General features: G+C 38.3%; 1 protein-coding gene across 5 annotated transcripts in view; it reads left to right on the top strand.

Annotated features, from left to right (window-relative positions):
- The window catches only part of ARHGAP6 (Rho GTPase activating protein 6), a 298,937-nt gene that overhangs the window by 254,202 nt on the left and 17,143 nt on the right, over positions 1 to 27,592 (top strand). For all 5 annotated transcript variants that reach the window (XM_052664671.1, XM_052664672.1, XM_052664673.1 and 2 more), the window contains exons 3-8: positions 4,939 to 5,010; positions 13,344 to 13,600; positions 17,873 to 18,068; positions 21,563 to 21,618; positions 24,204 to 24,354; positions 25,276 to 25,424. In XM_052664671.1, the coding sequence (XP_052520631.1) occupies positions 4,939 to 5,010; positions 13,344 to 13,600; positions 17,873 to 18,068; positions 21,563 to 21,618; positions 24,204 to 24,354; positions 25,276 to 25,424 (881 nt within the window). The remainder of the gene's footprint in view (positions 1 to 4,938; positions 5,011 to 13,343; positions 13,601 to 17,872; positions 18,069 to 21,562; positions 21,619 to 24,203; positions 24,355 to 25,275; positions 25,425 to 27,592) is intronic.

Genomic DNA, 27,592 nt, shown 5'->3' on the forward strand with positions numbered 1-27,592 from the left:
ACATTCTTCTGTCACATAATTCCTCTCTTTATACTGTGTGAAAATAACCCTTCATTGTAGAACAGGACACATTTTCTTCCCTAAATGGACAAGAAATACAATTCTCATATGCAAAGAAGGCCGCCAATAGGAGAGGAGGTGGATGGGGAGCAGGTGTTCTGTACTCAATAACCATGTAAACAACAGAAGATATGTCAAAAATACAGAAAGCTACATTAAAGTCTTTGTATGAATTATGTATAACAAAAAATAATATTGCATATAAGTAACATAAAAGCAACGTCTCTCCATGTAGATAATCAGTATCCTTTATTGTTTATAAACTTTGTTTATCTGTAAGCTTTATAAACCCATAAGGGCAAAATACATATATAAATAATGTATAAATCCATAAGGGAAAGAAACATTGAATAATTATATTTTGTTACTGGTTCACTTCAAGCTTATTGCCAGGACAGGACACTTTCCGTCATTTAAAATATAATACTCTAATGCTGTCAGAAAAATAACAACAATAATAATAAAAGCTGTGGTAGTTTTTACTACATTTTTTTTTCTTTTAAGAAAAGGAAAGGAAAAGAAAGAAAATTATGATAGGGCTTCGCACTACAGTGGCTAATAAGTGGGATAATGTAAAAATTGTGGCGAGGAGTTTCTGCATGTTAGATCCAGCTGTGCCACTAATTTTATCACTTTGAAAAAATTCCATGCACAGTTATGCTCATGCTTGTGCTTAGCAACATCTGGACATAGCAAGTAGACATGTTGATTTCCATAACTTTCCAGAAATGAGTAAAGCAATACTGGAAGTAAATTATAGTAATGGGATTCAATCTGCGCTCTTTCTGTCTGAGTCAAATTTGGTGTTGGTAGGTGATCTTGCACGGAGCAACAGAGCAACGTGTTGTTAAAAAAACCGTAATTCTCTTTCTGTTCTTTATTTTTCCACATTTAAAAATGAGCTTTGTATATCCTCTACATGAAAATGGCTTCTTAGCTAGTTTATGTATCATATAGACTGAAATTTGGATCCCAAAGTGGACTGTACAAAATCTGGAGACTGTAACTGAAAGTTAAAAGGTGATAGTCTTAACACTGGATGAATTTCAACCTTAAACCAAAATTTTCAAAAATAGTAACCTCACAAGTCAGACTCCTGAAACTCTCAATTCTTGTCTGAAGTTGGTGTATCCATGCAAATACTTCTGTGTTCTGTAGGCTTTGGTTCACTGACAAAGTCCTAAATAGATGACCTAATTTTTCAAATAGAAAAGTCTCTCTGGCATTAAGTGAACCTGGAAGTGCTCACCACTTTGGAAAAACAGGTCACACAGCAATTTAATATTCACTCAAGAGTTTCATTCCAGGCTTGTTTTTTTTTAAATATTCATCATGTTAGTCTTAATACATACGGGCCCAAAGAGTGATGTACGCATTGTAGTGTGAAATGCAGTCAACATATAAATTAGTAAGTACTGGACAAACCAAGTTCATTTCTGAAACAACTGATCTATGGAGCTGCCCGGGCAGATGTTTTTCAGGGAAGTCAGCGTGGGTTATCAAAGAGAGAAAAAATGGCTTCTTCCTTCAATTTGACATTTCCTTGCCTTTTAACAAGAGGATAAGACTTTTGACTTCTCACATCTTGCTAATATTCTTGAGTGAAATTTGTTAAGATGGCCCTATCTTACTGATCTATTGAAAGAAGACGTTAAGAGATGATTACATGCACACAAGGCTGGATAAATCAGCTGGATGAATAACATTTATCGATTTGGGCTTTAAATATTTTCAAACCACAGATGAGGATAGCGGGTCATATATAACAGCACTTTGGACTGATAGAGTATTACTTTGCATAAATATTTGCTAATTAATTTTTAAATATGCAGTAGGTATTTTGCACAGGTAATGGTTTGTTACCAAGAACATATGAATATTAATTATATTCTCAAATCTTGGTGGAGATAGTAAGTGCTAAGTGTTATCAATTTTTTTTTTCTTTTATATTTAAAACTGCTGCAGTTGCACTAATCCTTCAGTACATTGTGAGTATTTCAACAGTGCTCATGTCTGACGTAACCTAAATCAACAATCATTTCAATACTTATTTGTTTTTACGCAGTATAGATTATAATTAATCATGCCTTTTGCTGGGGTTGAAAGGAGAACTAGAATTGACCTCGAAACTCTTGTCAGGTCTCTTAAGCTTTAGCTTTTCACTGAGACTCTTGTCAGTCTTACTTATAAATTGAACTCTTTGGCATGACGTAAGCCTTAAATGTAAATGATTGTGGTTCCACTGACTTCAGTGAATGAACATCCTTTGTTCAAGTTAAGTGTGTCCCTTCTATCGTTCTGCCGTCTTTCTTTGTCTTAAGAGTTCATTCCTGCACAGAATAGACTTGCCCAGAGAAGCTGTGGGTGCCCCATTCCTGGCAGCATTCAAGCCCAGGCTGAATGGGGCCCTGAGCAGATGATCTGGTGGGTCGCAGCCCTGCTTGTGGCAGAGGGAATTGGAGCTCGATGTTCTATAAGATTCCATCCTAAGCCATTCTATGATTCTTTTGTTTTCTGTATTTTTTGTCTTGTCTATCTCTAGAACTTTATCCTGTTTCTTACATTCCTCTGGGCCTGATCATCACTACTCAAAAATCCAAGATTTGAAGAAACAAATGCGTGGTTCCCTCAACCAGTCTTTTACTGATGAATTTCTTCACAGTTGGAGTTCAAACAATCACTCACTAAGAACAAGGTTCACCAGAAATCATTGCTAGTTTGGCCCTAGAAGTCATTAACTTGTTTTCCATGTGGATATGAAAGTGTAATTTATTTCTCTCTTTCACATGAATAACTGTTCTGGCATTTCTGTTGTATTCTGTTGTATTTGACTATGCAGCACTAAAACACTGCAGAAGCTGCAGTTCTGTAATCATATTATAAAATCAGTGTGTTTGAGATGCAGTTTCAACTTTTGTTCTTCTTTTTACATGTTAGTGGTATCTTCAGTGGAATATCAGAATATAGGTACTTGGAGCATAGAGGGTCTAAGACTACAAGGAAATGTAAATCATTTATCAAATGGCTACTATGAAGCAGTAATCTGAATTTATAAGATGAGAAATAATATAAAAATAATTGTATAATATATAACGCCAGAACACAACAGTAGTAGAGAACCCAATGAAAACAAGCAATACTTTTAGTTTTATGTAAGCAGGCTACTGACTGTTCATATTGCCAAGAGGTAATAGAAGAATTTTTGTAATAAACTCAGTATTATGAACTGGGGATGTCAGGTGTGAAAGGACTGGGTATATTAATCAATCAAAGTATGACTTTGAGTTATGAACTTGTCATGTGGATATGAAAAAGGAAATTCTAATCATAGACCGCATCAGGCAATGAATTACCACCTTTATATTGCTGAAATCTCATTAGAAATTCTGTATTAACTTTATTCAGCCTTATTTCAGAGGGATGAATTCTCACTGGAGCAGGTGCAGAAAAAGGGGTTTTAACATAACTAGCAAATGAGAATCTACCTCAGGAGTCAGAAACTGAGTATTATAATTAAGCAGCTGCTGGGAGTAAATATGCTTGCTGTCCCTAAATAGATGCAGAATACAAACATTGAAGTGCATGTGATTGAACAAAAGTTGCAAAAGCAAAAATAAATTTTAATTTTAAAGTAAAAGGATATGAATGGGTTGTGAAAAGGGCAAAATTTGTCTGCTGAGTAATATTCATTAGGAGTTGTGGGAAAACTATGAGGAAATGGCTTGCATTCCCCTATGGCTAATTGCAAAGATGAGAGTTAATCCATGGAGATCCACTTCAGTTTTTTGTGGTCTTCTCCCTGCTGTGAAAGACCGCTTAAGCCATTGATTTACGCAAACAGAAAAACATGCTGAGGCAGATTATTTAGTGTCCTTACCATAACAGTGAAGCACAGGTACTGTGTGCACATTTTTGATTTTATGCCATATTGCAAAACCAGTAAAGCAAAGGTATGTATCCAATAATGTTTAGCTTTAGTGGTGTCTGTCTATTATTATGCATTAAAGCATATGTGAGACCTTTTATATTGCTTTAGAACTAAACCAAATAAAAATAAAAAGTACAAGTTAAAGCAGGCCTGTGTCTTAATCTCTTGTATTTGTTGAGGCCTAACAAGATGTGTTTTTGTTGACTTTCATTATAAAAGATGCTGCTGAAGGAATGATAGCCAACTTTCTCACATAGTTCTTTCAAGAACAGACCTGCTTATGATACCAGCTAAAATCTTTAGTCCTTAATATCTTAATGAAAACTTGGATGATGTATACAGTGTCAGAACAATAATTTCTCTAACACTAATCCATCTGAATCATCGGGACATGCCGTACACAAACTGCAAGCACACAGTGTGAGTTCAGATCCGATGCGTCATGTCAGGGTGGGCAGTTATCACCCAGCTAATAGGTCTGCTGTGTGCCATTCATCCTGATGGTTAGTCTCAGGATATTATCGCCAAATACTATATCTGTAGCTACACTTCCTCTCCAAAAACTACTTCCAGCTTCACAGCCTCCAGTCTTGCATTTATGAATGGGAGCTAATCACTGCCTTTTGAATTTATGCTGCCTACTCTTCATTTGCTATCAGGAACATCCAGCAATAGTCTCAGTTGCTAAGACTTCATGACTAACTTTCTATTCTGCACACGGGCTATGTGACCATGTGTGCTGTGCCCAGCAACATGGAGTGGGATGCATTTGGTCTTCCAGTGCACTCTTCAGGGCTTATGGATTGAGACAGTTGTGAGCCTTTGCAAAATAAACCCCACATCCTTCCTGACTGAAGTGCTGTGGACATCTCACTTCATGTACATATAGCTTATGCAACAGTTTGTTCAGCGTTCTTTCCTTCACACGTTTCCTATTTTTTCTCTTACAGATGGGCAAAAGAGGAAGAAATCACTAAGAAAGAAACTGGACTCATTAGGAAAGGAGAAAAACAAAGACAAAGGTAAAACTACACGAGTACATATTCACTGATCAATCTTAGTTTTACGTATAAGATTTCTTTAGTCTTAGATGTATGCTTTCTGAAACAGGGAAATGTTACCAAGCTGATGCGTTGCCTACATATTCATTTCCAGGTGGAAAAATGTCATATCTTTTAGTAACTGACATTTGAGTAAGCCCATCTTCTGAACTGAAAGCTTATTTCCCAGGAGAATATGAAGTGTTAAAGAACTGTGTCTTTTCTTCCTCATTTTCAGCAGCCAGTGCAGAGTGAAATCAGGATAATATGATCCTGTTGTTTACCTCCATATACACTCTCTCTTTCAATTCACAAAGCGTGTGAACCCAACCCTGCCCAAAGCTAGTCAGTTGGTTTGTTTGTTTTTTTTTTTAACCTTAGGAAAACAGACATTGTTTAAAACGTATAAATGCTTCAGTGCTACTGATCAGTTGGGTCTTAATAGACTCTGTGTGACATGGATTATAGAGATGGTGGGACTTTCTTGTTTGGACATTAAGTAGCTTTTATGGGCTGGGTCCTAATCCAGTGGACTTGACCTGTAGTTTGCAGTCATTTTAACCAAGTCCAGATGTTGAGACCTGAAATGGGTTTTTCTGAAAGTGAAATTTTTGGCATGTTGTGCATCTAATTTTGTGTTCAGTCCTAGAGAAGTTGTTTGGAAAAGTAGTACTAAAATTCAGTATTAATACCTCCATTTCAAAAACATATGAATTTGTAAGAAGAGAAGTGATGTGGTTTCTGCAATGTTATTGCTTTTAACCTAATTTAATAGAACTTTGAGATTGCAGTGAGAAAAAATGAGTGTCCCATATCAAAGTTACTTTAGGTGCTTGTTGGAAAGATAACATTTTCCTTTTAATTTTTGTCTGTTGGATGAAATCATATATGCACTCACTCTTTTTATTGGTTTAAAATTGGCAATGGAAAATATTTGCATTGATCTTTCTAAAAGTGAAAGCCCTGATGTGTTTGTTTGGATAAAAGATAATTGTCTTCTGTGTTGCATTGTGAATAACACATCTTTCATTAATTATGAAAATTACTTGATGTAGAACTGAGCTCACCTTTAGAATGAATTGTTGAGGAAGTGGTCTAATGATCTTAAATCCACTTTTGGGGAAAAATCTGTTTTATACTGCTCCTGTCCATGCTTTACATTTGTTTGCAGGGTAAGCAATCTATCATTATCTTGCTTAGTTTCCTTGTTTTTTTTTTTATGTTTGTTTTTGTTTTTGTTTTTTTTTCCCTTACCCATAGATCTTCACAGTGTTATAAAGTGCACCTGGCCATGTAGGGATCAGTAATTACCCACCGCAAAGATCAGCACTCTGTACTTACTCATCCCTACATATACTTTTATTTACTTCCCATTTATTAGCATGGCTTAACTTTAGCCAAGCATTTTTTAAAATTATTACGCTGATTCTAATTGAAATTCCTTTTTTTTTTCTTCTGTTAACTTCAGATCGTTTCAACTCTCCTATCTTCCACTGCCTTATTCTCATGTATAGGTTGAATTCCAAGATGTCTTTTACTTTCTAAGATGTATGACTTCTCTCCATGTACAAAATATTATAGAAACAGAGCATCTGTTCATATCATTTGTCCAAGTCTTGTGGATTGACAGAGGTGTTGGGTTGTTCAATAGAGTACAAAAGCCAGGAAGCCTAAAGGTTCCCTAGCAGAGACAGCAGAGTAAAGAGACAGTCATGCTGTCTTTTGTTGTTATCAGCAAACATTAAGCAAAAACTAGCCAAGGTAGTGGCACAGGGCACCCCACTTCTCAGTGTTTCTTTCTAGTACACATTTATATGCCCTATTGGGTTATTAAATATCATCCGCCCCACAGTTATTTGCTGAGCACACTCTTAATCTGTGACTACAGGGTGGATAAGCCGCCACGAAGGTCCTCGCTTGCACCATGTAGGCAGCAAGCCAGGCAGGCTTGGTGAAAGACACCAGGAACAGTAGCACCTGCATCTGCTGCCCTGCTACATGTGTTGGGATGTGTGTGTGCCCAGAACGAGGCTTCATGCAGTGCTTTTGGCAGGGTTGGAGGGCTTAGCATAATGGGCAGGGACGTAGAGCTCATAAATTCAGAGTCACAGAGTTGCAGAGTTTTTAGGTAATGAGCTTGCTTTTGCAAGAAAAAAATGCAAGGCCTCTTGTCTTTGTGCTGCTTGTCTTCATGTCTTGGCAGAGCTGTACCTGCTGCCCTGAACAATGGTCCCTGTGTTGCCAAAGTTTGAGTTAGAAGTAACCTCTGTCCTTTTGTGTCAGAGCAAGCCGAAAGTATTTATCCTGATCTGTACCATGCTGGTTTTTTAAAAAGCATTTTACCGTTTATTTTATAAAGGGAATATCTTCCATTACTGGGCAACCGCTCCAAAACAAACACTCTGAGCTGTGGATGTGGGTGTGTGCACACAAAAGGCCAGCAGCATGCACTGTTCACCCTTGAGCATCCCTGATCCTCGTGCCTGTAAGGAGTGCCTGCCCCTCTTCCCTTTTTCTTTTTTTTTTTCTCTTGATGACTGCTCGCACTGTACCATCCTCAGAGAGGAGCTGTGAGAAAAAGAAGAAGGATGTCAAAGTGGAAATGGGGAAGCTGATTTGCAGGATGCTTTTTGTAGATAAGTTGCAGCTGCCTTTATGCAAAGAGCATTTCCCTCCCCTCACTTGAGCATCACATTCATAAGTTACTGCTGAACAGTTCATGATTAATTCAGAATGTTTGTATTCCAGCCTGAGAGAACTCACGTATCAGGACAAACAGAAGCCTAGGGGCCATTTAGTTAGGATTCACCTGGAGTGTGTGTCACCTGAAAAGTATTTTTTGAATGAATAGCTCTCTGAATGTTAATCCTGACAAACACATAGCACTGTGGTCTGTCACCCAGTGTGTGATCCTGCGTGTAATTTGCATCCAAAAATGAATAAGATGAAGGTGGTGCAAAGTAGGCCGCAGTCCTGATTACTGGGGATGCACAACAGAGGCCCTGCTGTAGGGAGCTTGAAGAGTGAGCCCTACAAACAGTTTATTTTGCTTGCAGTCAGCTTTGTGTCTTCAGGTGTGAGCAGTTCCTGAAAAAGAGCAAAGAGGATTTTATACTTAGTTTTGCCTGACACTTTAGCACTGACATACACTGAAGTGCCCCGGAGCATGAACTTGTGGAATTTCTCTGCCTGTGGGGTATAGCATCTCAGGTTGGTCCTGGAGTCTGTTCTCCCCCACCCCACTCCACGAGACAGCTATGCTTAAGGATGTTGCACTCATTTCTTATGACTGTTCTGAGCTTTAATTACTCATATGGTAGGGTCTGGAGATGTTCAAGACCTGCCTGGATGCCTACTTGTGCGACCTGGTGTAGGGAACCTGCTTTGGCAGGAGGGTTGGACTCGATGATCTCTGGAGGTCCCTTCCAACCCCTACAGTTCTGTGACTTATTCCAATCTGTGGAGATTTTACTCTCCCAACATCACATTTTATTTAGATAGACCAGTTGATCAACCTGACTCTTAAGTGAGAGTCTCAGCAAGCTGAAGGCCAACAAAGACACTAAAGCAGAATTGAATGCACTTTAAACAAGATTGATATCTTTATTTTTTCCTTTTTGACAGGTACATCTGTCAAAATCTAATTAGAAGGAAGAAAATCTGGAATAAGTGTTTTCATTTGTTTTTACATCTCTGAGTGACTCACCAGAACAGGATATAGCAAAACTTGCCGGATGTAAATGAATGAAACAGGAGTGCAGCACTCCACCCAGATATCTAAGCAGTGTTTTCAGCTGTTACCATTCAATATCTTTGCTTTTCTCTACCCTGCCTCCTTGTTGTTTATGGACATCGTGATTCTAAATTGTGTTGTCTACCTGCTGACAAACAGTACTGTGGCTGGAGGAACGATAAATGTCAGCACTGCTCAGAATAAGAAATTCTTAGAATTCTCTGCATGCTGGTGACTGAGTACTGTTTCCTTGCAAATTCCCTGCTAATTTTGACGACAGCAGAAGTGGAGCCTTTCATCTGTCTGCTGCTAGCAATGCAGGGGTCAGCATAAGCATGTCTACTTGGAAAGTCCCCACCAACATTCCTGGGGGTGATGGCTCTCAGAAAGGATTTCTCCTAAAATATACTATCAGAGAACCAGCTCTGTTTTTCCATGATTCTAGTAAACTCTACAGGTGAACTGAGAGACTTGCTTAGAAGTAGTAATCATTTGTTATATGATTTGTTGAGCAACCTTTTCCTGATGTTTCTGTGTGGAATGTAAATACTTGAAAAATTCCTCTGCGAGATCTTTGCAGAGTTGCTGTGTATGCTGTAGTTTCTGAGAATTGTAACTAGGGGGTATGCAGCTTCAGGAATAGATAGACCTCCCCACACCTCTGTTGAGCTGAGTCAAAGGATTTCATTATCTCAAAAACTGCATTTAAGCTACACTTAAGAAAAATAAATTAAAAAAACTCACAACAAAAGACTAAGAAGACTATCTAAAATTGTTGTATGGTGCATTATTTGCTTTATTAGCTTTGTAAACCTTATTAGGGTCTAAAGTAAATACCTCAGAGGATCTTAATAGATGGTTGTAGTTTGTGGGATGGAAACCACAATTTTAACTCATGTAATCTTCAGATAAGACTTTGAATCTATATTTGGGTTAGGTGGCATAAGGCCAAGTAGGCTAACTCTGTGGGTTGCATCCTAGTTATCATCATTTGGTTAACAAAGAGCAGGATTTCTGATTTTTGGTCACAGAAACTCTTATTTGATCTGGCTGAAAATATTTCAGTGAAATATTGTTTTGTTTTTTTTTTAAATCACAAATGCTGATTTACTGTAACAGAAGAATTTTTTAGAACCATACCAGTTTCAATCACAATTCGTAATTTTGTCAACTGTGAGGTGGACTTTCTTATAATAGAAATGCACTTCTGCAAAATCTCAAATTGTCTCTGGTGCCAATAAACACTCGAAGCAAAATAGATCAGAAATCAAGTACGTATATGCTTCTGTTTAGGCTAAACATGTGAGTCTACATTTCCAACATAATTGCCCACTCTGTCAGCTTGTTTCCAATTTTTACACAGTGCTGTCTCCAACATTTATTTTTAAACAGTACACTCCTCTAATTGAAAAAGTGATCAGTTTCATTGGGCTTACAGAGACAGTAAGTAACTCAGTAGCTTTGTGACCGTGGTACACATGTAACTATACATATATACATATAGCCCGTGCTATAAGGAACATTTTCTTCATACAAGTAGAACACCTCCAACAGTAGAGCCTAGAGCAGCAGTTGGTGCTTTTACCTGGATTGTGAGAACAGAACCTCAAATTTACATGTCGTCCATCTGAGAAGGGGCTGCATGGCTCTGTGTGACTAAAATTCTTCTTTTTCCCAATGAATCTGAAACTTCAAAAGGGCAGTCATTCATTCACCTTAGTGGACATGTCCTTACCTGTCTACCAAGGGAATTATTGGAATTGACTGCTAGTGATGTTAATGGGGAGAGCGGATTGTAAAACATGTTCTCCTTCACCACCCAACACCCCTGCACGCAACACTGTGCTGGGAACTTGAGGCTGTAAGCCAGTCTGTGGTGGGTGCAACCAATTCTTTTGATTTCAACAAATGAACAAAAAGTTACTGATTTAGCCAATTTTGTAACGTAATTACCACTACCAGCCAATATCACTTCCATCTGTATTTAGTCTGAAAATCAGCCAGTTGGTTTTCATCCAGTTCTCCATCTCTGCCAGATATTGAGAAACTGGGGAAGTGGTTCATGTCCTTTGAGAAGGAGGTGTACAACAAAGCAGCGTAGAGCAGAGGATCTGTGTCCTTTCATTGCTTTGCAGTGAAATGAGCAATGAAACAAGTTAATGAAGCAAGTGAAACAATAGCAATTGAAAAACTGGCATCCCACACCTGAGGGTTTGAGAAGAGGAGCAATACTTACATCAAAATACTGTCTTTTATATAACAAAGTTGGGGAACAGAGCCATTTTCATGAAATTCACTTAATGAAAAAGTACTGAAAACTCATTCCCTGATGATCCCCACCCATTCCATCCTTGTGTTGTACGATCAAAGACATCATCATACTGTTGGGTATCAACAGGTTGTGTACAGCTGTCCCATCCCCATTTGAAGCACAATTGACAAAAGCATTTATATATTTATTGTTCAGGTTTTCATTCAGCTCAGTGGCTTTTGTCAGGAAATGTTGTGGGAGGAGAGAGAAATAGGAGAGCTGGAGATGTAACAAAGGGGAGTCATGTTGCAGATGTGTGTTGCAAGTGAATTTTCAAAGTAAGCTTATGGTCTTAAATGTTCATTGGGAAGATAATCCACAATACTACAAAGTTTCAGTACAATTAATCTCATCATTTTATAATTATACTTGCCAGAGTGTAGGAGGAACAAGTCTGGGCTCCAGGAACTGGAAATCTCTGCATTGCTTGACACCCATTGATGATGTACTTTCTTGTCCTAAATTAAATGCAGATGGTTTTAGATATCATTCTACTCACTGGTCACTTCCAGACTTGTTTGATATATGAGGATCTGCTTCCTTATTTTGTTTTGTCTGGCCACCAAAGTTAGTTCACGTCTTAATGTTTCATATTTTCTAAAGAGCAAGCAAATGAGAACAGGCCCATGTCTCTTTGTTAGAATAGGGTAGAAGCACCCTCACTCAGGATTCATATATTATACTCTCCAGTCCCCTTAATCTTAATAATAATGTAACATTAACAAAACTTGAAAGTGTCATCAAAGATATAGTCAGACTCAATCCCAGGGAGAATTTCCGTCTTTAATTGTTTAGACGACTGACAGACTGGATTTGTAAAGATTTGCTCTCTCTTTCTTTTTTTTTTCTTTTTTTAAAATTGTTTTTAATTTCTAGTGCCTTCTGTATGCCTGATACTGGCAGGTCTGAAACTGGAATCTAGTAGAACCTCACCAGAATCAGTGGGCTCAGTAGCTATTTTATTCATTCCATTTGATCATAAAACAGTTCTAATTTGCGGTTTTACCCAATACTTTTGATTCGACTAATCTTTGATAGGTACAAATTTGAAAGTTAATGATGAGAATTTCAGTGTTAGTTACTGACTGACATACTGAGAAACATTTTTCTGATCCATAAAAAATTCTGGGCATTTTGATGGTAAGACCTGAATATATGCAAGGTTTGTACATTACAGTTTTATTGATGTCTATCATAGAATCATAGACTCATGGAATGGCCAGAGTTGAAAAGGACCACAATGATCATCTAATTTCAGCCCCCCTGCTATGTGCAGGGTCGCCAACCACCAGACCAGGCTGCCCAGAGCCACATCCAGCCTGGCCTTGAATGCCTCCAGGAATGGGGAATCCACAACCTTCTTAGACAACCTGTTCCAGTGCGTCAACACCCTGAGTGAAAAACTTCCTCCTAATATCTATCCTAGATCTTCCCTGTTTCAGTTTAAAACCATTCTCTCTTGTTCTATCCCTACCCACCCTTGTAAAGAGCTGTTCCCCCTCCTATTTATACACTCCCTTCAATACTGGAAGGGCACAGTGAGGTCTCTTCAGAGCCTTCTCTTCTCCAAGCTAAACAAGCCCAGTTCCCTCAGCCTTTCCTCATAGGAGAGGTACTCCAGCCCACTTAGTGGCCCTCGTCTGGACCCAGTTCTATTGGTGTGGAGTGGGTTTATAATACTGTTAAAACTATACCCTTCAAGGCTTAGTCTGAATAGTGGATGTACTTACAAATGCTCTGTGCATGTAGATGCACACCTTCCTGACCTGTGATGGGCCCCATATGCATGCCTATAGCTCTTCACTCTGGTGCATTGCAGTATTTGTGAGAGAAAGACATGATGAAAAGATCTGAAATGGGAGAGCTGTGGCGTAGGTGCCAGGCTCTCCAGTCTCAGGATAGTTTTCCAGAGCCTCTGATGGCCATCTGCACCATTTTGGTTTAGCCAAGTGCCTGGCTTCCAGTTGCTTTCAGTGGAAGTTAAGATCTTAATTAGATCTGTTCCCAGTTGATTTTCCAAGGTTCTGTGTGGTATATCATGCAAGATCCAACTGGAAATAGGAGTCAGATACCAGGAACTACAGTTACCTGGCACTTGTCCACTATTATTTTATTGTTTGAATGTTGTTATTATTGTGCAGTCCTGCACCTCGTCAGAATTATTATATATTTAAAGAGACTTCAGATTGTTTTGTTTTTTAACAGTTTAATACTGAATTCCTTGTGTACTGAATAAATATCAGATGTTCAGTAAATACTTTTTTGTTGCAGAATTTATTCCCCAGGCTTTTGGAATGCCCTTGTCACAAGTGATTGCTAACGACCGGGCCTACAAGCTCAAGCAAGACTCTCAAAAAGAAGAGCAAAGAGATGTTTCAGATTTTGTGGCCTTTCTCTTACCATTTGGAGCAAAAAGGCAGAACAAAGAACTTTCCAGCAGTAACTCATCTCTCAGCTCCACCTCAGAAACACCAAACGAGTCCACTTCTCCTAACACGCCAGAGCCAGCACCGCGAGCAAGGAGGCGTGTAAGTACCCCCATAACTACAAACATGCATGCTCTGTGGAGAGTATGGCAGAAAAAACACTGTGTTTGTGGACTGTGGAGCATTTCTTCTGTCATGTTTAAACAGTGATATTCTATTGATTGGAAGCCAGCCTTGTGAAGACAAGAAACCCCTCACTCTAGAGGAAATCTTTTTCCAGTGCTGATGGGAAAAGATCATATGGACCATGCAAATCTTTTACAGATCCCAAAGTGTCAGAGAGATAATTCAAAAAACCTCAGCTCGCTCTCTTTAACTACCTGCTTATGTATAATTGTTGTAAATTAGTCAAATTCCATGAATTTCCAGCTAATTCTTTCAGATGGGAAGACTAAACCTGTGTGATTAAAATTTGTATACATGCTTATGTTAATTTATCTTCACAAACTTGGAAATAAATTAACTATTAATCATCTAATATTAATAAAATCCCCATGGCCTGATTCAAATCATGTCCTCAGTAGCAACTAAGAAGTTAGCAGAATAAATTTGTACCAAGCTCTTAAAAGTAAATTTCTGCATACAGACTAAGAAAATGCCTTTGGCAGCAGAACTCAGTGCAGCATTTTGGGTTGAACATTAATCTTGCATGTAAGATAGGTAACTGGTAGACCATTTTCTTGCAGGTTTCTGTTCCTTCTAAGTAAATTTTGTGCTCTGAAATCAAAGAGATTACCAGTTCTCCAGTGCTGCAGCTAATAACAGTATTACCAATCTAGTTTTTCTTTTTTAGTGGAGTTGCCCATGGGATAGAGTTTCTAAAAGTATTGATTTTTTAATTTTATATTGCATTGGAGATTAAAACGTCCAGTAAAATACTTTCAATAAAACTCCATTTTAAGTAGTCTGAGAAGAAATTTGGGGTACAAGGACATTCTCTGGAAAACAAAATCTTTCTAGGATCCTGTCCTTTCCCAGGGATGAAACCTGCTTCGGAGAAATGCAATATGGTGTTCTATAAGCTGCAGTGTTAAGAGTGGCAGATCTGTAGTAAATTGCAGATGAAGAGAAGGTTCAAGAGCCCCGTGACCTGCCCCCTTTCTTTCTAGCTGTCATGTGAAGCTTATACTTGAGGTGTCAACAGTCTTTCTGCAGGGAAGTGAGGGCATGATCTTTGAAGATGTTTACATTATTACAGACACAGAATACACGTATTGACTTCTCTAGACCATATTAACAGGCACTTCTTGCACAAAAGTGCAAAATGCACTTGAATGTGTGTGTGAAAGGAAGCTTCTCAACTTCTTTCAGAATTTGGCATAGATGTTGCCAAAAAGATAGAAATGCACTGTATACACCCCTGACTTCAGAACTTGTTTTCATATGAAAGATAATTCACATGTCCAGGTGTGAGTCATCTGCTGTTCCTTTTGTAAAGTGTGATACAATCCATAACTTGTGTTTGACCAGCCAGCAAGCAGAAGGAATACAGATCTTTTGTTACCTCCAAGGAATAGAGCTCTGTCAGGACCAAGTTCCTCATGCATTAGTCTGTAGTGATGAGGGTGCACAATAGAACATATGGAGAAGTAAGAGTAGACTAAGGTGAGCAGTATGATGTGGAGGGAGCTGCCATTCTCTCTGTAACGTACCTTGGTTATGCTATTTTCAACTTCAACAAAGCGAATGTTTTGATTAAAAATAAAAAAAAAGATGTTGACTCATGCAGTTGATGCAGCCAGTTTCTCACATATATGCTGCAAAGACATTTGTAGTGCAGTCTTGCCCACAAAGCCCGCTAGTGTTTAAATTGTAGAGAATGTTTGCAAATATGCCATTCACTTTCATTTAACTGTCATTCACTTTTGTATACTCCCACGAGTCTTTAAGCACTCAGTTGAGGTTGTCAGTAAGGGTTGTAAAGTAATGCTTTTGGCAGTCCTCTTGATGTCGGTGCTGATGTTCTCTCTCATCCAAGAATGAGACTGATATCACAGTGGCTGCTTTTTCTGTGTAAGATTTCTGCTTAGCAGTTGGAAGTCAAGACCCTGATGATCCTTCAGGACACTTTCTTTGTGCTTATTCTACAGAATATTAAGACTGTCTGTTAATGTATTATTTAGATATATTATGCAACCAAAACTTGTGTATCAGGAGCTCACTCCTACTTCTTGTTTAAAGTGATTTGTACTCAGTCCTTTCCATACATGGTAACATTGCTCATCTTTCTGTAAAAGATGTTGGTTTTTAAAGCCCTTTAAAAAAAAAAGAAAAAGGAAATAGTTTTGTCTGACCTTTATTCCACACCTGTCCCCATAGTCTTCACTTTCATTTAGCTCTTTCCATCTACTTTTTAGTCTTCACTTTTCTTTTTGTTACTTTAAGCTTATCGTAAGACTTCAGATTGTGAACTTGGCATGGCAAAGGATGCTGGCTTGACTTGGTCTGGCCAAGTAGTGCTGTCCTTCAGCCACTGAACTCGTGGTCTTTCTTCTTAAAGCCTGTTCTATGTCCCAGTTAATCCACAACTTTGATAAAGTGCCCAAGGATAATGGAGAACTGACTGTATTTACATCTATTTTAGGGATCTGAATCCGACTTAAGTGATTCTGTGATAATAATGGTTCATGGGATGAGGATGTTTTGCAGATAGGGAAGGACCAGTAAGAGCTAGGGTATAAAGACAGTCACCTGTCGTACGTGAGCTGCCTGCGAACAGCAGTGGTGAGCATGGCGTTAGGATTTTCAGTGTCAGGCAAATAATTTTGATGTCTGAAACCCCAGATCTTTAAAAAGAAATAGGAAAATATTTAGCTTGGAATGTTGCAAACATGGATCACACACAGAGAATCTTGCTTGGTTTTGGGTTTGTTTTTTTCTTTCTAATTGGCAGGAAATGGTAAAGGGAATCAAGCAGATGTATTTCTGAGAAACCTTAGAAATCAAGACTGAAGTTGCATTCCAAAGAGACTAATAATTATTTAGAGGTGTGCATCAAAAAAAAAAAAAACCTTTCTAGATAATTTTTACTTCGTTTTTCTGCTAAGTCTTCAAAGTGTTATGAGACGCAAGACTGTACATTACATGCTTTACTTTAGTATGAACTAAGAAGTTTTAATTTCATTTGAAATCCCAGTGGAATTTCTTTACTTTGTCTCCAAGGTGAAAACTTGTATAAAGCTTAGTTTTCTGTCTTGAAGGAAGACAGTATTTCTAGAGCTTGGTAGTTCTGTAATAATTGAACTGTTCCCGTCCAACAGACTGAGATCTTGCTGACAGTCAATGAAATACATGTCAGCAGAAAATATTGCTTTGAAGAAATTAGTGTTCTTAGCAAAGCATAGAATAAAAATTCTACATTTTCACATTTTAAGTTATGGTAAAGTGTATTCTTCGCACTAGAAGGTAAGAAAATAATGTACAATAGATAGTTTTATTGAGAGTTCTTTCCTTTTTTCGTTTTAATTATTATTATTGTTATTTATAAATCTTGATGTTCCCTCAAATATTTTTTGCATTGTTAAGTTTAATAATAGTTCCCTGACTCTGAGGTGAATGATAGTTTTGAAGCAGCAGTTGTGTTGTGGTATAAAAAAAAACCCAGATCTTCATTTTCAAGTGTGAACATTGAAAAATGCCATAAATCTCCTGTTGCTTGTGCTACTTCATCCTTTGCTGACTGCTTGAACCTTTGTGCCTTCCTGTAATCCAAACATAATTTTCAGAGCTTTCATTGGAATTTTATTTAAGATACCTAAAGTGAAATTACCTGAAAAAAAAAATCACCTCTGAATTCTCTCATGTGTCTTTGTTCTGTAATAGCACGGGTTTATTTCAATCTCTGCAATCATACATATTTGTGTAATTAGTCAAGTCTGTGTGGTATAGAGTGGTAAATCTATTTGTATAATTTTCACTGTGTGAAGAGTGTGGAAGTGTGGAAAAAGTAAAGAATCAGGTGTAAAAATGTGTATATATCCTCATGCAAATGCTGTACTGCTGAGTTGCATGCACACATTGTGACTCATTCTTGTCTTGAAGAATATATAGGCCTTTATAGCACTAAAAGCACACCAAATGAATGTAAAGCATTGTGTCTCTTGTGATATAGTAAAGATAGCATGGGTACTGTCCAGATTTTTGCATCTATTACTGTAGTATTATATATTGACCAATTTGTAAAGTGGTAGTGCAAATTGTATTTTGTGCAAGTTTTTTTTAAATGCAGGTAGGCAAAAATAGTTGTTAGATGAGATGTGGTGGTCCTTAGATTTCTACAGCCATACTGAATGTTTATGCATGTCTATTTTACAGGGTGCAATGTCTGTGGACTCCATTACTGATCTTGATGACAATCAGTCACGGTTGTTAGAAGCTCTCCAGCTCTCTTTGCCAGCAGAAGCCCAGAGCAAGAAAGAAAAGGCAAGAGATAAGAAACTAAGCCTGAACCCTATTTACAGGCAGGTTCCGCGGCTTGTAGACAGTTGCTGCCAGCACTTGGAAAAACATGGTAAGAATATTTCATCTTGCCAGGAGTGGCAGATGTATTTTTACTGAAGTATAAATAAATAAGTATTTTGAGAACCAAGTGTATGCTTAAAATTGCAATGACATCTTTACAAGCTAGACAGTTCCACTCCAGTTTTCCCTCCTGCTTCCCTCTTCCTGTCTCACAGATAATTTCTTAGGAGATGATCTCCTCCCAAACTGCAGATCTATGCTACAAGCTTGCTAACTGTTGCATTCAGCATGGAGGAAGACCACTTTCTTGGAGGTCATTCATTTCAGAGCTGGAGTGATCATCTCTGAAAGAATGACTTTCTACACAGTACAGGTTTACACACCATGAGAATGAAAGCCTGAAAGCCAGCTACCAATTCTTAGCAACCGGTGGATCTTTAGATTTTGATGCTAAATGAACGATTTATGCTACAGTGCAAGACATAGCTAGAAACAACATTGAAAAATAGTGGTTCAGAGGAACAAAAAATATCCCATGCTAAATTATATTAAGATTTCAGAAGATTCTTTATGTTCGCTACAAGACTTTCAAACTGCTTATTGTTTGTCCCTAGCTTGAATCTGTTGACCAGTCTCAGGCTCAGACCTGCTTTCTCTGAAAGGAATTATAAAACTGTGCCAATATTCTTCTTACGGCTTCATGATCGTTCAGACACAAACATCCCACTGGTTTTCTGTAATGCAGAAACAATAGCTAATCAAGATATCTATTCAACATCTCTCCCAATGTATCTTTGTTTTGTAAAGAATTTTTTATAAGAATTGAAATAACTTGGCCACAGAGAAACCTATCACTTGGCCAGATGATAAACAAACCATTTAATAATGGTGAATGTAGAATCAAATGCTGCATCTGATGCTTAATTTGACCAGAAAGAAATCATTTACAGTCTTTGAATTAAAGGCTTTTTCAGATGGAGGACAGCAACTTAAACAACAATGCTAAGCTTTTATAATACCCATGTGGCTTACAAGTATATAAAAGAAAACAATGAAAGCAAGTCATTGTTAGCCTTTTACAGAGACTAGATATCATGGCTGACAAATATGGGGATGATTAAGTTTAAGACGAATGACTTCCATCCTTTAAGTAAGGTTAACTGAGTTCGGAGAACATAAAAGTATCTGAGACAGCAGAAAGAGACCTCAAGCAGAGTATCCTAGTGATTAAGTGCTTAATCCACCTAATACACTGTAATAACAAAGATTGTTTTCTATGCAACACTTTTTACTAAAATATTTTTATTGGAATTTCCTTTTAAATAAAACATGATGTTTCTTTTTGCATTTTCTAAGAGCACGATGTAGTGCCATACAACATGATCATCCCAGATACTTTGGGGCAAATATTGATGTTCTTCAATTTTCAACTTTATCTACAGTCCACAGGAGTATTATACAAAAGCCATCAGGTCTGGTTGACTTTGAGAAAAACTAAGATTTCAGAAGACAGACTCAATTGTTTTTTCATTGATTTGGGGTAAAAACAGAGAACTTGATGTTCTGGCAGCAATCCTCTAGTAACATCATTCCAAACTATGTGACGGATCGTGTTTTATATTCTGAATATATGTGACTATATACATTGGTCTTTTATACCAATTTTTCAGCAGCAGGCTGCAAAGAGACTCCTCATGTATGTTTTATATGATTATAAAAAGGAAAAAAGGAGGAAAGGAGAGAAGGGAAGGGAAGGGAAGGGAAGGGAAGGGAAGGGAAGGGAAGGGAAGGGAAGGGAAGGGAAGGGAAGGGAAGGGAAGGGAAGGGAAGGGAAGGGAAGGGAAGGGAAGGGAAGGGAAGGGAAGGGAAGGGAAGGGAAGGGAAGGGAAGGGAAGGGAAGGGAGGGAGGGGGGGGGGGGAGGGGAGGGGAGGGGGGGGAGGGGAGGGGAGGGGAGGGGAGGGGAGGGGAGGGGAGGGGAGGGGAAGGAAAAGGAAAGGGGAAGGAAAGGGAAAGGGAAAGGGAAAGGGAAAGGGAAAGGGAAAGGGAAAGGGAAAGGGAAAGGGAAAGGGAAAGGGAAATGAGCTCATATTTTTTAGGCATAACAACCTTTGGCCTAGTTCTTTCCTGTTGCCCCTGGGATAAGGTCCCAAAGTTGTAAAAGTCTGAAGCTTCCTGCAAACGCTTAGTGTAAAAAAAATATGTCATGTTTGTGCAGGAACTGGCAACCAGCTTTCAGTTTTTGTCCAATGCAAGTATCTCTGTCTCAGTTGATTCCTTGCTAGTGTTCTTAAACTACTAAATTACTTCTGTATTATTCTGTCAGTTCAATAAATTCAATTTTCTGCTATCCAAAGACAGAATATTTGAAGAGAGTTGTCATATTGAGACTAACAGCTAAAAGATTGAAACTGAGCTGAATTTTTCTGCAGTTGGACTGTGGACTTGCACATCTCCAGCAAGCAGTGTGACTTCGTGGTTATTCTAATGGGGAAAGCATTTGTTTTACAATGCTATTTATTATTTCTTACATATCAGTGGAGAAGATTAATGTTTCAGTGTAGCCTTTATTAGACCATACATTTTTAAAAGCTTATAGACAATTTCATCTTTCTTGAAACTCTTGTATGAAATTATGTATATTCACAGATATTCAAGCCTCTAGGATTTCCACACACATTCTTATTGCTAAAGACTGTGGCACCTCTAAAGGTGACACCTACTCTCAAATTTTTCAGTTTCTGTAATGGACAGTATATGTCTATTCATCAACTGCATTATATTGTTGGCTTGATATCCTCCCTGTATCTATGTACAAGGCTAGAGGAACACAGGAACTGATTTCTCGTGAATAGCAGGCAACCCTCATTCCAAAATAAAGTTTGAATGATATTTGAATGATGCAGCGGGCAAACATTCTGCACTGCCTGCATTGCCTGCAGTACAATATTGGTTTGTTGCTTTCCTTTTGTAAAATACTACCTACCTTATAAACTGTGTGCAACTCCCAAGTAGTTCTTCCCATTCATTATCTGCCTGATTGCCCTAATTACATCTCTTTGAAGGAAACTCTAACCTTTGCACTGGTAGGAACTACAGAGCCAGTGGATCAACCCAAACAGCAGCTGCTTCCTGTATTCAAAATCACAGATCAGTGTCCAAGTATTACTGTGTTGACTATTTCCTTCACTGTCAGTCCTGAAAGGGCCACCTCCAAATGTTGAGGATTGCCTCGCTGTCTGCAGACCTCTGTCCCTCACAGATTAGTAGTGGCACTAAGATGGCATCAGGTAACAGAGATGCCATTTTGCAGGTTAGATGTGAGATCCTTGAGAACTACTGACTGACTGCTTATTCCAAGACAGCTGGGTTTTGTCTCAGAGCAGTAAGTACAGCCCTATAGAGAAACACATTGCTTTTGTTTTTGTGTGTGTGTGTGCTTTTTTAAACGCTTTAAAGCAGACAGCCCAGATTGCCTTGATTCAATGTGATTTCAAACAGAAAATTATACAGTAAAACAGTTGTCTGATGTGCTATACTTGCAGGTCTCCAGACGGTGGGAATATTCAGAGTTGGAAGTTCAAAAAAGAGAGTAAGGCAGGTGAGTTGATATGGATTTTTTTACTCATCAGGTATGACACAAATAACCCTATTCCCTTCTCTTGAGTAATTTCTCCTTGTCCTTCACCTGGAGAAATTCAGGCTTTCTATGTCAGTGACTTTAGTGTGTATTTGTTAGCTCGTAACAGCCATCTTTTACATTTGGTGAAATCTTTCTAATGATCTCACTAGATTAATAGTCATTGTATATTTTGCTCTGCGGAAGCAGCAAAGGATTGGAGATCCAGATAGTCTACTGTGATGAAATTTTTCAGTTTACAGTGTGAGGAAAAAGAAATCTTGGCTGCTTATTTATCTCAGAAAGAGCAGAAGCTCCCAAAGTAAGCCTAAACTGTAAATCTTTTTTGGAAAAGTTACACTATGAGGAAATATGGAATTACAGAGCAATGTCTTTGACCCTGTGAGAAGCTGGAGTGAGACACTCAAATTGCTGCTTGCAAACATCACCTTGTTCAACTTCAAGGTCAGAGCAGACCCGTCCAATTTCTGATGTTGAATATTGGCCAAATGTTGAAAAAGCAGAGGTTGTGTATAGTTAGGTTCCAGAGACAATGTCAGAAGTGAGGTTTTCCTCACTATCAGCTGTTGCGTTGTTATTCCAAAAAGCTAGAAATACTTGTTGAGTTAGAGTAAGTAGTAGAACATAGTGCTTAATGGTTTTGTGATGCTTAGGAGATAACAAAAAGTTATCATAGAATATTCCTGCTAGAAATTTTAAGATCAAAATGTGAAAATACAGCAAAACAAAGGAAGCCTGATGACACCGATCCTAGGAATAATAGTACTGTTTTGCAAAAATACACAACATAATGGTTGGCTCTTTGGACATTTATCATGAATAGCTAATTTGACTTGGTTCTGAATGGTAGAACAGTATAACCTACTGATTTGTAGTTTACTCTCTACCAGTTAATACTGCTGTGTGGCTAATGTACCATAAAGCTGAAAACCCTCATGGTCTGCAAAGACAGTTATTAGATCAACACTAAACGAGTAAAAGTACTGAAAAGTAAGCTGCTTGTCATTTGCATTACAAGCATCAATGTGAAAACATTTGTTATTATTCAAAGATGAGTATATTTGTATCATACCTCTGGGAAAAAGCAGAGAGCTTGTATCATTTGCTTGTATCCTAAGCCTTACTTCAAACATCACTTTCACCATTTTTTTCTTTTACTCAGTTTTAAAAACAGAAGACACTGACAGATTTGGGTACTTATGTGTTATATTACGTTGACTAATTCACTGAATTAGGTGAACTAATTTATTTTATTAAACAACATGGAAGCATCACATTGGCCCAGCAGTTAAAATAATAAATGCTGTCAACACGAACACATGGGAAAGTTTGGATTCAATTAAAATTCCATTCATTTTCTGAACCATGGAAGGCCAAGTCCAATACTTAGATTTTGGTGTGCTTTCACAGCTGCTCTTTAGTCTTTGTACAGAAAGTAGGCATAGTTTTTTCTCTTTTCTTCCTCCAGTTAGAAGTTCTATTTCAGCTGTTGCAATAAATACATAAATAAGTGCATGTGACAGCAGGTTTTGTTTGTGATAATCAGGAAGAGAAAATGAAGAGCAAATATATGCATTACAAGCCACCTTAAAGCTTTCTCACAGTTATTGGGGTGCAGGACTAAGTCTCCTGAGCTGGAGTTGACTGGAGGTTGGACTCGATGCTCTGGAGGTACCTTCCAACCCCTACGATTCTATGATTCTGTGATTCTACGAGGTGCTGGGTTGGGTATGGGCTATTTTCACACTGAAGAGAAAAGATGGAGCTCTCAAGAAAGTTTTCTGCTATTAGTGTTGGGAAGTCTCTTCAGAAAGTCTGCCTGTTATCTGGTCAAAAGACATATTGGCTGTTGGTGAGCGATTTCTTCTGCCTCTGAGACATTCGATACCTTTGACTTACACAGAAATTGTCTGAGAACTGTAGTGAAAATTAGCAATACCTCAGAATGGTGTTAGTTTGGTGTTTGTTAATTTTGTAGTAACAATCATTAAGTGAGTATAACTAAGCTAGGAGGATGGAACAAGATGTGTGGGGACCAGTGCCAAGATTTCTTAACGAACATGTCTGTTTACTACTTAGGCTTAAATACGTACAATCTCAATTCACAAAAGAAATGTGAGTTTGGTAACCTTTAACATTGCTCTATTATTATTATCAATGTTTTTGTACAAAAACATACATGTTATGAAATGCAGTTTCATTCTTTCCAAAAACCTGAGGATAACACAGGAAGGTGGTATAAGAAAGCCTTTTGTCCAGTTTTCATTATTCACCATGGTTTCTATCTTTAGTATTAGTCTTACATTTCTGCATTTACTTAGCATGCTTTTTTATAGAAGAATGCCATACACTAATTGGAAAGAAGCTTATTACAATCTGGTACAAACTTGAAGTTATATACCATGGAATAAGCAGCAGTTAGATGTGAACTACAATCTGGAAAGTGAAAATGTGTTAAGTTACTTCTTGAAAGATCTTTATCTGTTGGAACATACTAATTGTGACAATGGCAAGTGACTGAGTTTTTATGTCATGGTCTTTTCCAGTTGCGTGAAGAGTTTGACCGGGGCATAGATGTTGTGTTAGACGAAGAACACAGCATTCATGATGTTGCTGCTTTGTTAAAGGAATTTCTACGTGACATGCCTGACCCACTTCTCACCAGAGAACTTTACACACCTTTCATCAACACTCTCTGTGAGCTCTGCAGCATCTTCATTTACTGATTTTCAAAAGCTTGTTTGAATTCTGTAATTTCTACACACTGTATTCTCTTTCCTGTCATTTAATACTCTAGCCTAGATTCGCTCCAAATATTTGCGTAGCATAATTTGCAGAAGACTTTCCTTGGTTTTCATACTATGTAAGATTAGCCCTGAGAACTAAAACAGAGATTTCACTTTTACATTGGTATACAGGATGAATTCATGTTATCTGTTAAATCCTGATCCTGTTATTGGTTCAGCAGAAGCAGATGACAGACTTCCTTCTGTATCCTGGTATCTCAGCACTGCCAGTGTTTTTAGTTTGTATAGCTACTCACTGACCAAAATTTCAGTCTGACTTCATAAACCTAACATCAGAAATTCAAGTTTCTTTGTAGTTAATGATCCTCAGAGTTATTATGTTAAAATAGTCCCAGCATACTGACCTGGATGTAATCTCGGAAAAAGTAAAGTTGGACCCTTCAAGATCAAGCTGCTGCCTAGTATGTGTTTTCTGTTTCTTGCTGAAGCCTTCATATCTGGGATCCTGCTTTTATACCTGCTTTTATACCTGCTATATCTGAACGAAAATAATATGTAGAAAATTAAGCAGAATTTTTGTGTCTGGTGACAACAAAGTATGCAACATGGAATTTGCTCTCTTATAGACTGAGAGAAGAGCCTATGAACCTATGAGCAAAATGTTGACTAATCAAAGCAAAATTACAGTAACAGTATTTGTTATGCTTTGATATTTCCTTGAAGTTTTATCTTTTTTTTCTGATGTTTACAAAGAAAATTACTGTTAAGCAAAGCTATTCTCAAGCATTCCTTTGGGCTGGGAACGGTATATTTGTTCTTATTTTAGGTTAGTTGGAGTGCTTTTCTTAGAATGTATTTTTTCCCCTCTTAGTATTAGAGCCAGATGAACAGCTAAGCACCTTACAGCTTCTCATTTATCTCCTACCTCCCTGTAACTGCGATACCCTACACCGACTGCTGCAGTTCCTCTCCACCGTGGCTGGCCACGCAGAAGACACCACAGACAAAGACGGCCAAGAAGTAAGTCCCAGCCACTCTTTCCTTTGACTTTGTTTAATTAATGGACTGGAAAGAGATCTTTGGGCCTGCGAAATAACCATAGTGGTGACATGTCCCTGAAAGATAAGGGAGATTTCTTGTTTTTGCCTATAATTTGTCATTTGGTTTTCTACTATGTTCTTAGGGCTGTAGGAGGGCTACCACCTATATGAAAGTGTCAGGCATTCAGGTGCATGTTTATTTATTCTCTTCATTCTCTGATGTTGCTTTCATACATAATCTTTGGACGTAGTTCATTTCTTGTTTTTCTTTGATTCCTTGTGTTCATTAGATAGCAAAGAATAAAAAGTAAAATAGAGGAACTCTGGCTGTGCCCTTCTGTCTGGTAAACCTAATCACTATTTGAAATTAGGATCTATCTCTGTCAGTTTTTCTACTGGCCGTCTTGTTGTTGCATTCACTGGAGAGAGTAGAATGCAGCCATCTCCAGAGATAATACCCATAGCTGTGGTGTACTAAGAATCATGGAATGGAATCATTAAGGTTGGAAAAGACCTCTAAAATCAACAAGTCCAACCACTAACCCATCACACCATGCCCACTAACCACGTCCCCCCACATCTACACTTGTCTCGAACACCTCCAGGGATGGTGACTCCACCACCTCCCTGGATAGCCTGTGCCACTGCCTCACCACTCTTTTGGACAATATTTTTTTCCTAATATCCGCTGTAGTACTTTTGAGCATTGACACATATGCATCTGAACAGTCACACTAGGGAAGATCTGAAAATCCAGCCTTCCCATTTTCTGCCAGGAAAGCGTTTGAACTACTGTGCTGCTCTGCAAAAGGTGGCAACTGTGTTATCTTTGAATGAGACATGGATACAGCCTGTCAAAATTGGCAGGCTTGGCAAAATTGTGCCCTTTTTTTTTGGTGGAAAGGATTTCTCATTCCTCTGAAATGCAACAGAGATTACTTCTGAGGCTACTTCTGACACTGCTGAAACTCCTCCTCACTTCTTTGGATGCTTTTTGGAGTTGATTGGTATTTAAGAATAGGCACCATGAAACTGTCTTTTGCTGAATTTCTGCCTGAAGTTTGCCTGAAGTTTGACAGTAGAATTGCCTGAAGTTTGATGGTTGGACTAGATGATCTTATTGGTCTTTTCCAACCTTAATGATTCTATAACTCTATGAGAAGTCCTAACTTCAAATGCGCTGCATGAGCCTTTTTCAGAGCCTTTCAAATGCTATTATTTCTATCCTCAGCAATACATTGATAGACAACTGTACCACCTTAATGGAAGGCACTTAAAAAGAGCAGCCTGTAATAATTTTACTGTGCTTAAAAACAATGTGTACATAAGCCAGCTGAGGCCCCTGCCTCCAGCAGAGGGTTTCCTGTTGGTTCAGGAACATCCTCAAGAGGATCTTAATACAAGGCTAAAGGCTGATGCTGCTTAAGAGAGTGAGTCTAGTAAAACAGTTGTAATAAAAGCATTTTCATTCTCCTTAGGAGCACATCAGCTCTGCTAAAGGTATTTTGGCAAGGCAAATTTAGGTGAGCCATCTTGGCAGTATTGTAAGCATCCATCAGGAATATTATGTGCAATTGGATATCTTTTACAGATAATACAGCATTCTGCTCACAATATCATCAGCTGTTCATTAATAATTAAGTGAATAAAGGCATATGGGGCAAAAGAAAATATTTTATAGGCTACTATCATTGGAATGAAAACAGGCAAGCTTTGGCACACAGTCCCTTCCTCATGATTTCTTTCAAAAGCCCTTCTCTCACAGATACAGAGATAGATGACTAACTTTATTAAAGTGACTCATCCAGCTAATTTAATTGGGAATGTTTACACCATTTTTTTAAGGAATGCCCTGAAGCTGCCCTTAAGAAAAGACACGCTGTACAGACAGCCTGCATATGCAGATGGGGGCACAGCCAGGGGCTGCCCTTGGCTCTCTCAAAGCACCACGTGCCCGTGCATCCTTGGTGGCTCAGTACTCTGACACTAGTTAAAAACTAGGTCACCCAGGAACATCTGTGTGCTCTGTGGTGTGAGCAGGGAGTGTTCAAGCATTATTACGCTGGGGCAAGTCTCTATAGTCAGCACATTCATTGCAGCTGCCCATGCATCTGCTTGTTGCAGGTATCTTTCTGAGATTAAATAGTG

Source organism: Tympanuchus pallidicinctus, unplaced genomic scaffold (genome assembly GCF_026119805.1).
Source record: "Tympanuchus pallidicinctus isolate F22 unplaced genomic scaffold, pur_lepc_1.0 scaffold6, whole genome shotgun sequence".
Lineage (NCBI taxonomy): Eukaryota > Metazoa > Chordata > Aves > Galliformes > Phasianidae > Tympanuchus > Tympanuchus pallidicinctus.